This window comes from Crinia signifera, chromosome 2, assembly GCF_055691185.1.
Source record: "Crinia signifera chromosome 2, ASM5569118v1, whole genome shotgun sequence".
In the NCBI taxonomy this organism is placed as follows: Eukaryota; Metazoa; Chordata; class Amphibia; order Anura; family Myobatrachidae; genus Crinia; species Crinia signifera.
Genome location: NC_139218.1, coordinates 277158245 through 277172246, shown reverse-complemented (window position 1 = coordinate 277172246; position 14002 = coordinate 277158245). Strand labels below are relative to the sequence as shown.

The 14002-nt window shown below is 42.8% G+C and overlaps 1 protein-coding gene across 4 annotated transcripts in view; it reads right to left on the bottom strand.

Annotated features, from left to right (window-relative positions):
- The window catches only part of MYO16 (myosin XVI), a 388109-nt gene that overhangs the window by 143616 nt on the left and 230491 nt on the right, over window positions 1–14002 (bottom strand). For all 4 annotated transcript variants that reach the window (XM_083168667.1, XM_083168668.1, XM_083168666.1 and 1 more), the window contains 4 exons: window positions 11036–11135; window positions 4114–4231; window positions 2506–2577; window positions 2172–2313 (listed from right to left, as the gene is read on the bottom strand). In XM_083168667.1, the coding sequence (XP_083024793.1) occupies window positions 2172–2313; window positions 2506–2577; window positions 4114–4231; window positions 11036–11135 (432 nt within the window). The remainder of the gene's footprint in view (window positions 1–2171; window positions 2314–2505; window positions 2578–4113; window positions 4232–11035; window positions 11136–14002) is intronic.

Here is a 14002-nt window from a genome sequence, read left to right as displayed (position 1 = left end):
GAAAAAACAAGGTTTTTGAAATACACGGATAGGAGAGACTCAACCTGTATTCTGTTTTTTTCCAGCCAATTGCAATGTTTCATTAAAACACCAAGGGGGAAATGTAATAGGGTGAGAGAATCAGAAAGTGAGAGATTTGGTAAGAAATCACCAGGTATTTTTTTAAAGCGGCAATCATTTATACTTCAAAATCAAACTGGTTTTTTTCATTGTAAATGATTGCCGCTTTAAAAAACCTTGAGATTTCTTATCAAATCTCTAGCTTTCTGATTCTCTCATCCTATTACATTTACCCCCAATTCTGATAATGTTAGTGCCAAAACTAGGGGAAGTGATGCAATAAATCTTAATAATTATAATGTTCTGTGTATAAATACACACAACATGCATATATACTGTAATCTATACTACTAATTAATTTTACAATATTCAAGATTACTACTTTCTGTGCTGAACACACAACTGCACAATAAACATAAGCATGTTACATTTTTGGTTTTCAGCCATATAATTAGAATTCACATTTTGACCTCTCTTCAAAGCACAAATCTTGTTGAATTTTAATGAACGCAATAGAAACCCATTTACTGCCAGGACAATGCTCAGTGTGCTTCTGAGGAGTGGACAACTTTCAGACAGGTTCTTAATATTTAAATAAGGGCATCAAGGGCATAGACATTTCTATAATGGATGCAGTGTGTGTGTGGCATATTGGGTCCCGAGGGGGGACACATTTCGGTACTTGTGTATTATAGCGGTGCCCCCGATGTGCATCGCACGATGTTTATATCGCGTCGCATCGCATGGCATGCATCGCATAGCATGCCATGCGACGCGATTTTTGCCCCCTATGCGATGAAAGATCGTCTAAGCACCATAAAGGGTGCTTTTAAGCACCCTAATGGGTGCTTACAATGTGAAATGCACCCCCACGCCACCCCCCCCACCACTATAAACGTGAACCCGAAGCGTGGCGAGCGCAGCGAGCCCGCGAGGGGTGGCGGTACGCGTCCTCCGACCTTTTCATACCCCCACTATCCACGTCGGCGTGGAGTTGAGAATAGAAAGTGTGGCGAGCGCAGCTTGCCACCGAGCCCGAAGCGTGGCGAGCGGACGCGGATACCTTCACAGGTATCGGAGTCCCCTCGCGGGCTTCACAGGTATCCGCGTCCCCGCGCGGGGCTCGCTGCGCTCGCCATGCTTCGGGCTCGCCGCACTTTCTATTCTCAACTCCACGCCGACGTGGATAGTGGGGGTATGAAAAGGTCGGAGGACGCGTACCGCCGCCGCTCGCCACGCTTCGGGTTCATGTTTATAGTGTGTGGGGGGGGGGGGGGTGGCGTGGGGGGGCATTTCACATTGTAAGCACCCATTAGGGTGCTTATACAATGTTTAATCGCATCACATTGTATGGCATTGTATGCCATGTACAATGTCATACAATTTTAAAATTGTATGACATTGTACAGCATCGCGCGATAATGCGTCGCATCGCATACCATCGTATGCCTTATGGTATGCGATGCGATGGGCGCCGCCAAAATACACAAGTACCCACATTTCACACCCTGCACCCATTTTAATTACTAACCTCTCCTGTATCCTGCACTGGCACTGCTGATCACTGCCAAAATATACTGCGCATACGCAGTAAATATTTGTCTCCAGGAACATGGTGAGTGCACATGTGCAGGCTCTATAAAGCCGCAGAGAGGAGAGGTCCTATGCAGAGCCGGCGTATGGTCCTTAATTGGTTAAAAAATGCACAAGGGGATATACAATGACATCTAAGACAGAAGTTATTGGTATATCTGATGATTTTAGTCAACCTTTAAAGCAGGGATTACCAACCTCAGACCTCAATGTTTTAGTGATATCCATGTAGCACAAATGGTCAAATAAAACAACTGAGGTACTAATTAAATCCCATTTGCTGAAGTATGGTTATCCCTAATACCTGGGGGTAAATGTAATAGGGTGCGGGAAGACAGAGGTGGGGCAGTTCCTTGTTTTTACTGTTGTTTTGCCTTGAAATCACCTCATGACTCATGCCCCCCCCCCCCCCCACTGGCTTCCTGCACCCTATTACATTTATCCCCTAGGCAGTGGGCCTTGAGAACCATGGTTGGGAATCCCTGCTCTATGGTGTGATGGTCAATTGCTTATCTTACCTGTTCTGATCACTTTGATTTTGGAGGTAGAAATTGGCATGGTTCACTAAGTAGCTAAACAGACGACAGTACAGCGATTTTGCCAGAAGATCCCGGTAGAATTCTGCAGTCTCCACAGAATGTCTACGAGTTATCATATCTCCTAAATATTATAGAGAGACAAGAGAAGACAAACCCAATCATCTTAATCATACAGATCTGTAGTCCTATAACTTCAAAGACTGTTATCTATCACAATATCACAGATGTGCACTGTACGTTAGTTAGAAGCATATGTAGCAATGATATGTGACTTGATACTGAGTGATGCAGGAAGTCACTACTCGCTCCTTACCTTTAAAGTACTGCACATCTGTTGTTAAGGCAGTGGAAAGCTCATCTGACGAGATCTGCAGCATCCCAGCCACTGAAACAAAATCACTGGTAGTCACAGATGGCTACACTCTGCATAGATTAACATGGTATCAAAATACCAGTCATTAAAAAGCTCAGCCACACATTGTAGTATACAAATAGTGTGGTTAATTCAAAAACAAAAAGAGAATACAAGTGGTATAATAAATGACAAAATAAATCACTAAAACAGACTACTATAGCAAAACATAGCAAATGTTAATGGTCGCAATATATTCACAATTACAAAAAGCCAACTCACACACCTATTTCAAAGGTAATTAAAAAGCTGGGTACACCTGATATATAAACACATGTTTTATATACAGTAGTTGGCCATTAAACGGATGACAGCTTCAAATGCTCCAGTAATGGTAGGATTGGGAGGTTGTGTCTTTTGATCTGCTTAAAATTGTAATGCCCAACTGTCTACTTTCGCAATAAGCTAAACATAGGTCAGAAGGCAGTATTGGGATATTGGAGTGCGCTAAAATCTTGTACCTCCCAAGATAGTTATACAATAACAATTTAAAATATCAATCCATCTGTTAGACAACAGGAGCTTCAGAGTCCGTTGTAAGACATAGTGATTTATTTAAACAGATATCCAACGCATTTCGTCAACACGACTTCGTCAGGGGCATTTAACAACTGTATGGATTTTTACTACAAGATCCTGAAAATACTTTTTTGTGGTAAATATAATAAAACGAGATTTGGACTGTCATTGGAATGGATGTGCCAAAGAATTTTATGTGGTCACAGTGGGACTCACTTCTAGATCCTAGAGGGGTGGTTATGATAGGAAGACCAATAACCACAGTGTATCTAGAGACAACTTCTCACATCCAAAGGCAGACAATGATAGGTCAGTATGTACAGGGTGCACAATGATTGGATAATTGCTCTGAGGATCAGAGCGACAAAGTCATCTGAACAGTATACAGTCCAATGTTCTTGAATGCTACCACATTAATCCTTGCTTAATTATGTGCTACAATTGAGAAAAATATAGCTTTTTGTTCCTGGGTTGGCACTGGTGGCTTCTTTCTAATGGGTAATGGCCGTAAGACTTTACACAGGCCCCTCCACTCCTAATTTGCCCCTGGTTGGCCCTAACTTTTCCATTAAGCGCAACAACAAAATGGAAAGTGATTAGAGGAGGAAATCTGGACAACTGCCATTTTGCATTGTCAACCCAGTTAATCAAATACTATTCTGGCTGAGGTAACTTACATGAGTATGTTTAAAGAATCAGTTTCCAAGATTGGGTACTGTTAATTAAATCTTATATTATGTTCTTAAATATAAAAAAGAACAAAATGTATTAAATGAATAGAAACGGATGGAAAAATCTATCAATACAATATCAAAACAGCAAGCAGCTGAGTACATACAGTACAAAGCATTTAATATAAAAGATTAATTTGTGAGAATATTAAAGGAACAGTAAGATATCCATTTAATTAAATATTGCAGAGAACACAATTAAAATCTGGACGATGTCTCCATCTACTGGTAAATACAGTGCATTACATCCATCACTCACCTTGCTCCACAAGCTGTAAGTCAGACACAAACGCTGTTTCAGCATCAGTGAGAGCTGTAAACCTAATGTCTCCAATGTGCAGAATGGCTGAGAGAATCATGAATATATTCTCCACCTCCTAAATGTAATAGATAAAGAACTATAACATAAATATTGTGGGTTTTTATTAGAACTAATTTTGTCAAATGTTCAAATTTCAGAACTAAATGTAACAGCTATATATGAGGCATTTTCTTAAAAAATGGTTCCGGGGGAGAGGGCTGTTGCACGTTTTCACAACGGTTTAAGAAATTCACACTGGTACACTGGACATGCAACAAATTGGCATCATACTTTTAACTGTCAAAAAATGTAACCCTTTCAGTGCCAACGTTGCTGTGAGCGAACTTCTTTTTTTGGGTGCAATATTCAACTAATCTTCAATTAATTGACATGGCTGTATTTGTACAGTATTTATTTACACTAAAAGTACAGTCGCTGTGAGCGATGCTGGCATATTTATCGAATATTTTGAGGCTAGCTCTCAGCAAAGTTGGCACTCAAAGACTTAAAATAAAATATGGATATTTTATCCTAATTTATAAGGCAGCTTTAATGATTATTAGCCCGTATTTTTGGCAATATCAAGTTAATAAATAACAACTGGCTAACATATGACATGAAAGTTTGGGAAATTAGTCTTCCTTCTGTAATGTTTTCTATACCTTTAAGTACATGAAAAAGTATGGATTCATTAATTTAACAAAAAAGTGCGTCACCACTGGTGTGATTGTGAATCATTCCGCAGCTTCAAAGCAAGATCTGTATTCAGTCAGGTTAGGAGATAAATTAAACATTGCTTGCTGAATATTTAAAGAATGTGTTGCTTCTGTCAATCTATGTAAGATAAATCCAGATTGTTTTTAATATGTGGTTGTCATTCTTTTTTCATAAAAATGATAATTTATAGTATATGTACACAATCGTGGTGATTCTGGTTCACACGCAGCGCTGCGGGTGATTCTAACGCCGCCTGCCCCTCGGCCAGCCACCTGCCTCCTCCCTCCCTTGGTGTGTTCCCCGCATGGCTGTGAATGGATCTTTTGCATAAACATCCATTTGCAGCCTTGGGTGTGAGGACCAAATCATTTGATGGTTGCCCACCATCAATTGTTTTGGAGCCCATACGCAAACCTAAGGCACTCTCAGGCGCCTTAGTTTTGCATGCACCCTGTACAGGAACAGGGCCGGCAGCCAACATCCGGTGATGTTCTCATGGGCACGTTCACCCGCCACCCCACGCCCCCTGTTGGGTGGGTGCAAACAGGATGGCAACCTTGCAGGTCACCGTGCCTGTTCACACCCATGCGCATTAGGAGAACATTGGTCCCCCAATATCATTGAAATAACTATATTGCAGCATTAACCCACAGCAACAAGCCATACCTGAAAGAGAACATGTGGTTCTATAGTTCAGTTTTTGTTGTGTTTTTGTTTTTTTCTTAAACCTTCAGATTAGAAAAGAGCAGATTTTGAGAAATCCGACCCTGCTTGAAATTTGGGAATCTAAGGTGATCCCATGTGAAACTCAGATATCCCTTTCTGCTGGGCATCCCTATCCAAGGCAAAGCCGCCAGATCCCGCTGTTGGATCTCAAGGTTTGCCTTAGCCAACAATTCCCAATTCCCATTGAAATCAATGGACGATAGCTGATTGGCTGAGAGAAGCGTTGGTCTCGGCTCTTAGCACATAGGTGACTTTAATGGGGCTTTTGAAAGTGAAGATGGCGGCCCCCAACACACTACTGACACCACCCAGTTTATCGCATTGTATCCAACCCACGATGTATGCCACACTATATCAGGACTTGCACTGAATCCTGCCCACACTGTATCTGACCCACACAGTGTTGAACCCAGACTGTATCCAACCAGCATTGTATGTGTGGTGGTAGATGGCTGCTGCTTGGGGCATCTGTAAGACACTCTGCAGCAGCCAGTCAGTGGGTGTAATGATATTCACCCTACTGCTCGATTACGAACAACAGGCTGTCCAGGGGGCAGGTGAAGCACTGTGCTGGTTGCAGAATATCTTCTGGTCAATCTACCACTCTACCCCCTGCTCTGGCCAATCAGCAAGGCAAGAGGAGAGAGTGTTTTCCTGTTTCCCCTTATTTCAATGGATAATGCATAGGAAAATAAAAGGTAGTATCTGTCCCCTGAATTCCTGCAGCAGTCTGGAGCAGTGCATATTTTTAGCAGCATCACTTCTGTCCCGAGAGTAGCCGGGAGATGCAGCCATGGCCACATTATGATGGGAGGCTAATACCCTTTTCACATCGCACCTCAGACAGGTTATTAACAGGTTGGAATGTATGGACTGTGTGAAGGTATGGTGTGAAAGCACCACAGTTTATAATCCGGGTTGATCAACCCAGCAATTTGACCTAGGTTATAAGAAGGGTAAACCCCAGTCATCCTCTGTATAATGGGCAACCTGGGTTTTGCGCCAGATGTATCACTCTCCACTTTATCACTTTTTGAAGCTTGATACATCTGGATATTAGTATGAAACCGTTTTCCCGGGTCTGGGTGCAACAGTCAGGGCTCCTATGGTCAGTACTCCGACATCAGAATCCCAATTGTTTAAATGCCCGACAGTCGGAATCCTGACAGACAGCAGCTATTCGCCCTTGTGGGTGTTCACGACCCCCATAGAGGGAGAACAGAACCTGTGCCGAGCAGAGCAAGCCACCGAGCCCACAAGGGGCTTCTTTGCGCTCGCCCCCTGTCGGAGCACCGGCAGTCTGGATTCCAATGTCGGGATACTGACCATTGGTATTCCGTTTGTCGGACCGCCATACCACACTCCTCTTGTCTGAATCGACCTAGCAATGCGAAAAGGGTATCTGAGGAAACGAAGAGGAAAGGAGTCCTAAGATAAGTAAACTGCAGTACAATAGTTAAGAGACTGTGGGTAAAGGGGGTGCTTGGTATGTAAAAAACTAGAGATGTGCAGGCTCTGATTTACTCTGATTTACTCTGATTTCAAAGCAGGATCTTATTGGCTATCAACTGTCAACAACTGTCATGTGATTTGGGATAGCGAATAAGATCCTGCTTTGAAATCAGAGTAAATCAGAGTAAATCAGAACCTGCACATCTCTATAAAAAACTGCTTTAAATGTGTGTTTCCGGTCCAATAGGGTTCATTTACATTTATTTTTATGCCTTTCCAATTTTGCATCACATATGTGTAGGTCCTCCAATTCAGAAGAGCATTATTGTGGAGCTGTGCTGGTAATTGCTGTGCAGGGAAAGCTCAGTCAGTTTCCCCAGCACTCCAGGCTAGTGAGGAACGGTGCATGACATGAAATGAGTGACGGTGCTAGGACCGAGGAATAGCCAGAAGCAAATACTCACAACCTCTTTACAGGTCTGACCCTGGTACTTTGAATCAGAATCCCTTCCACTGAACCCTTGTCAAGAAGAAAGACACAGGTGTCCTACTGGAGGGAATACAGGGCCTGATTCTGATCTGCGTGGTAAGCTGCGAAGCTCGCAGCTTACTGAGCAGTTGTGGTGCCGCCCCGACGAATCTCCACTTTTCCCTGCCACCGTATCCCCTCACAACAATGCTAGGGGATGTGTTATGAAAACACATCCCCTCGCATGTGCCTGCAGCAGGAGAACGATTTGCGACCATTGAATGATTTCTACTGGGCTTGCAAATATATCAGTGGGGTCTGACTTATATTTGCAGGCTCTGGGACAAAGACAGGATGGGCAGCTGACGTCATGTGACATCAGCCACCCGCCTCTGGCACATTACAACCTGCCCACAATCCCATGGGAATGTCCTGCCCCCGCCCATGCGAGCAACACGCCAACAATGCAGGTCAGCAGTGGTGCCAGCACAGAAGCCCTTCACATGCGCATATGAGAATATACACATGCGCAGGGTAGAAACATTGGTCCCCCGTGTGAACATGAGAGGGACTGATGAGATTACAATCAGGGCCACAGTACACTATTCTGCTAGTAATCAGCATACTGGGCACACTTTATTAATTGTAGCTACCATGGGTAAAAGAAAATAAAAATAAAGATGGAAGTGTTTTTTTTTTCTCTGACTCTATCCTTCTCTTCACTACCTCTGTCAGTCGGAGTTCTGCAAGGCTCAATTTTAGGTCCTCTGTTTTTCTCAATCTATACCTCATTCCTTGGCTAATCAGCTCTTTTGAATTTCAGTATCACTTGTATGCGGACGATGCGGAATCTATCTATCAACTCCAAAGTTGTCACCAGTGGTTGTGGGTCGAGTCTCTGATTGTCTCTCTGCCATCTCATCTTAGAAGTCTTCTCGCCAACTCAAACTCAATATTTCCAAAATGGAATTAATTATATTCCCACCAGCCAAGAACTGCTACCATCCTGATATTTCCATAACTGTTGACAACTCGGCAATCCACCCTACACCACAAGCTCGCTGCCGAGGGGCCATCCTCAAATATGAACTATCCTTTGTTCCTCACATTCAATCTGTCTCCAAATCATGTTACATGCATCTAAAAACATATCCAAAATATGACCCTATCTCACACAAGACACTACTAAATCTCTTATCCATGCACTCATTATATGCCCCATTGATTACTGCAATAGTCTCCTAACTAGTCTTCCCAAGAACAGTCTCTCGCCACTACAATCCATTTTAAATGCTGCTGCTAGGCTGATATTCTTGGCAAGAAGCTCATTGTCTGCTGATCCGCTCTGCCAGTCCCTTCATTGGTTGCCTGTATTTTACCGTATTCAATATACTTCTACTCACATATAAAGCTATTAACCATACTACACCAGCATACAGTATATCTCTTTACTTATCAAAATATCTTCCATCTCGACCACTCCGCTCTGCACATGATCTGCGTCTCTCTTCTGCACGAATCACTAGCTCCCATTCACTTTTACAGGACTTTCAATTGGCTTCTACCACCCTATGGAATGCCCTTCCACGCACAATAAGACTTACTACTAGCCTCCAATCTTTCAAGCCTTCCCTGAAAACTCACCTCTTCAGGCAAGTATATCAAATTTAAGTTCCACACTCATAATCCTCTGAGGTACTTATGTATTATATAACTTCTGGTGCCTGTCCTTGTGTTTCCCCCCTATATCCCTATAGATTGTAAGTTTGCAGCAGGGCTCTCCTACCTCCAAGTCTGTCTGTTATTATCAAGTTTGTATTATCACTGTCTACTATTGTAAAGTGCAAAGGAATCTGCTGACCTATATACAGTGGCGGTTTTTAACTATGGGCTACAGGTAAAATCCACCACGGTCTCTGCCTAAAGTGAAGCCAGATGCAGTCTGTGAGACTGCACTGGCTTCACTGTGACTGGCAGTGACTTCCTATTGGAAGTCTGACCTGCCAGTCACTCAAGGCAGTCCCTTCTGTGAGGTGTTCCCTCCCTCCGGGATACCTCTCTCTGCGCAAATGCGTGGCAGCCTCCAAAATGGGTTCTGCGCATGTGCAGTATCGCGGACCATACTGCGCATGTGCCGGAACCCGATCAAGCCTCCGTGGGCTGTTGCAAAGGCAGCCCATGGAGGCTTGGGCCAGCGCATGGGACAGGGGTGCGTGCCCGTGCGGATTTCCGGGGACGGCGGCTGGGGAAGGCGACGGCAGCGGCAGTGGAGAGTATAATGGTAAGAGCCACCACTTGCTATATAAGTAACATGTGGTGACAGGATTCAAGAGTTCTTTCACAGCCTGCTGTGGACATGTACATTTCCATTGTCCCAATGGTGACTGATCCACTTTAAAGATAAAGGGGCAAATATATCAAGCCCTTATTTAACTTAAAATCTGCAGTTTCCATATGATTTAAGTATTGGGCAATCTTCTATTTAAAAGTTAGCTACAATTTAGGGGATTATGTACATAAAGCCAATGGTTTTCGTACATCTCGGATGATGGTGTAGGTGTGCACTCAGTGTCACAAAGCTGCAGCCTCATGGACAGGCCTTTGGGGGCAAGGGCAGGACTGAGCTGACTAGTGTGTTGCCCCTATTTTGTTCAAGGTCTGCATTTTAGGGTTGAGCAGCTCTAGCTGCCATTCTGAGTAATCTTCAGCTTACTCAGAGAAGGGATGCTGCCAACATGCATTATCCTATTATTGCAAAGCCGCTGCATACAAAGATGCGGGTGTCATGTAAAAGCATCCATCTCAGAATCAGACCCTTAGACCGAAGACCCCATGGGTACAGCAGTTCACTAGAAACATAGCAAGGTGGGATGAATAAGGCGAAACTGCTCCACCTGCTAAAGACAGTGCTGAAACAGTGCCCATTAGACAGGAGCACCAGTCAGTGTGGGTGTGGTATGGGGCTCCGACAGTGGTGATCCCGACAGTTAGTATCCCGCCATCGGGATACCGACTGCCGGTGCTCTGACAGGGAGGCAAGTGCAAAGAAGCCCCTTGCGGGCTCAATGTACTCACCACACTGTGGGCCCGGTGGCTTGCTACGCTCACCACAGGTTCTGTTCTCCCTCTATGGGGGTCGTGACCCCCACAAGGGAGAATAGACCTTGTGAGTCAGGATCCCCCTGTCAGAGCACCGGTAGTCGGGATCCCGACGTTGGGGTAACTGACTGTCGGGGTACTGACTGTCGGGATATCCACTGTCAGAGCGTCATCCGGAACCCGTCAGTGCAAGGCCAACAAAGACAAATAAGGCTTAGTATATGTTTTCTGCTCTGGTACGGGCTCTGAAGATTAATACAATACATAGCTCAGAATAATAGTACAATACATAGCCCCCAAAAGAAGACATGACTTTTTCACTTTTTACTGTTTCCATATACGGTATTTCATATTTGTGTCTATTCAGTTATTAGTTTGGACGTTAAAACTACTATACACAGACTCTTACTGACTTACAAGACTGTTAAATCCCAAAGCATGCAGGGCTTGTTTGAGGTTAGCGACATTCTCTCTGCTTTGTGTGCTTATCTCTTCTGGAGTTGTGTGGTTCAGATACCTGTAGGGGGGAAATAAACAGATAATGGAAAATAACGTTGGCATACAATCAAGAGATTGTGATTATCTCTACATCTACTGCAGCAAATATAATACACAGCATATGTTTTATGTTGATCATTTTCAGTACATTCTGCACACAATGTACTATTGTATTATTTACACCTAACTTTGGTGCAGCATTAAATTACACAGAACATGTTGTTATGTATTTTCTTTGTTCAGTTTAAGGATCATTTCAGAAGCACCTATTCATATTTCATTCTTTTTTATATGTGAATATTTTTATTCATAAAAAAATTAAACTTATGAACATTTGCAGTCTATAACAGGGCAGACAATGTTTTTTTTAATAACTCACATTGGTTAATATTAGCCAGCGCAAGGTTGGGGAGGCAGCCCCCTACTTCCACCCCATGCATGAATAAATAGAAGTGTACTCCAGAGGGGAGACACAGCGCTCAGCACTAAGCTGATGTGCTGTTGGGGGCCTGGCCAGTGGTGTAACAATAGCCCCTGTGGTGGCTTGAAGACACTGAGTAAGTGTGGGCTCCAGGGGTTTGCCGGGACTATTGCAGCACCGCTGCCGGGACCTGCACATCTACTTGCCTACAGTCCTGGTGCTCCTTTTGCTACCAATGAAAAATCCCCCTCACAATATTACCACCCCCTTACAGCAGGCAGTTATTGAGGATACTAAAGGAGGCAGTGGTCTCCTCTAGCATCCTTAATAACTGCTGTAAGGGAGTGCCCATTTTGTGAGGGGTATTTTTCATTTGCAGCAGAAGGAATGCCAGGACCACAAACAAGAAGATCTGCAGGTCCTGGCTACAGACCCAGGCAAATGGAGGGGTGAGGCAAGGTTGTGGGGGCACCAACATTTTTTGGCAGGTAAGTGCCCATTTTTTAGTTACGCCACTGGGCCTGGCAACGATGTTTAATAACAATGTGTAATTTTTTCTTGTTCTGTTTGCCCATGCATCCTGATGGTGTTTGTACAGAGCTGTAGTACAGAGTCAGATGCACGAAGCCAGAAGTGTATTAGAAATGTTTTTGACAATTTTATTCTATTCTGTACTTTCTGGGATTGTTATACTAACTCTTCTTTTCTATGATTTGGTATATTGCGTTTTCATTTTTCTTCTACCTATGTCATCTAGATTTTTTGTTATCATTTGACTGTCAATAAAAAACTTTATTGACAAATAAATGTTTTGGACATTCCATCTGGGGTAACAGGGGGTTTGGCTAAGTAGATACAGATGTAACATATTATGGGTCTGTTGCTGAAAGAGTTCATGAACAGAGACACTGCATTGCTAACATTGGAGGCTATACTCAGATTGATGATCTGAACCTAGCATTGGGCTGGTGAAAGTTTTAATGGTGCGCTGTGATATTGCTTTTCCCCCATGTTTTACTGTGGCGGTTGCATAAAAGGTTATTATTGACACTGCTATCTACAAAAGAGCACCAGTGTCCCAGCCATGAATGAATGGTCAGTGGCACTGACTGTTCCGACACATGCAGCTATCGATCTCTACAGTGGCAGGTGTCATTGCCACAGCTACTGTCGTGTTGGGCGCAGCTGCTGGGCTCCGAGCTGCATAGGAGATCTCGCATGGCTTGGGAGATTTTGCGCTTGCAAGTGAAGCCATCCAGGAGGAGAGACACAGTGCTGCCACCTGTGGGCTGTGACAGGGATAGCAGGAAGGGGGCTTTTCACCTTCCCTAGTCTGGTATCCGAAATGTTAATACATCTCATTGCTACTATTTCCTGCTCCGCCTTGGTTAATATGCGTGCCAGGAAAATACATCTCCATGCCAGGATAATGTCCTCATCAGTCTTTTACCATGTCTGAAATATATTATTATATTTATATTTTATAAGATATTTATTTTGCTGAAAAATATCATTTGTTATACCATTTTAAACTTTGCATTTTCCAAATATGAATCTACACCATAAAGGAGAAAAGTTACAAAGTCCGCTATTTATGTTGCTTTTATAAGTGACCTCAGGTTATGTGACAGTAGTACTAATTATAACTTATTTTCCACTAAATTTGTTACCATCTGCTTCAGTGCTTTACTGTCAATATTTGTTCTCTTGGCACATTAAACACTGTGGGGTATAACGCAATTTATAACTATCACAGTAACGGCTTCCTGGGTTTTTAGAGTGCAGAATTAAATTAGGAAACACCGATCATTTATTCAGCCAGGTCCCAAAACACTTGAATGACTCACAAACATTGACAACACTGGTCTGTGTACCAAACAAAAGAGGTGTCTAGAAGCATTTGAACAGGGGCCCCTTCAAAATGTTGCTATGGGGCCCATAAAGTCTGGGTACATTGTGTCCTAATCAGTCACTACAAAAACTTTGCAAAATGCAATCTGATGTACGAACATATATATTATCTATATATATATAATATATATATATTATAATATAAATATATATATATATCTATATATATATATCTATATATATATATATATAGATATATATATAGATATATATATATATATATATATACACTGTATATTATCAAAAATGGATAAAAACAATTCAAGAGAACTAGTCTCTTGGATAATATTGTATAACATCTGAAGCCACCCTTATAAACAGTGAAAATAGAAATGCTTAACAGAAGGCTTGCTTGTCCTGAGAAACCCTCACTGTAGGTAAGCAATCAAACTCCATAATCTTGTTGCTCCAGTTATGACTGGCTGATGTTATTATAATGATTACAGAAAATACATTTGTAGTCAATGCCATTCCGTGCAGACTAGGGATGCCAATCCCGGGGCATGTTTTTTAAAAGTGCTCAATCCCTTATATGACTTCCCTAATAAAAAAAA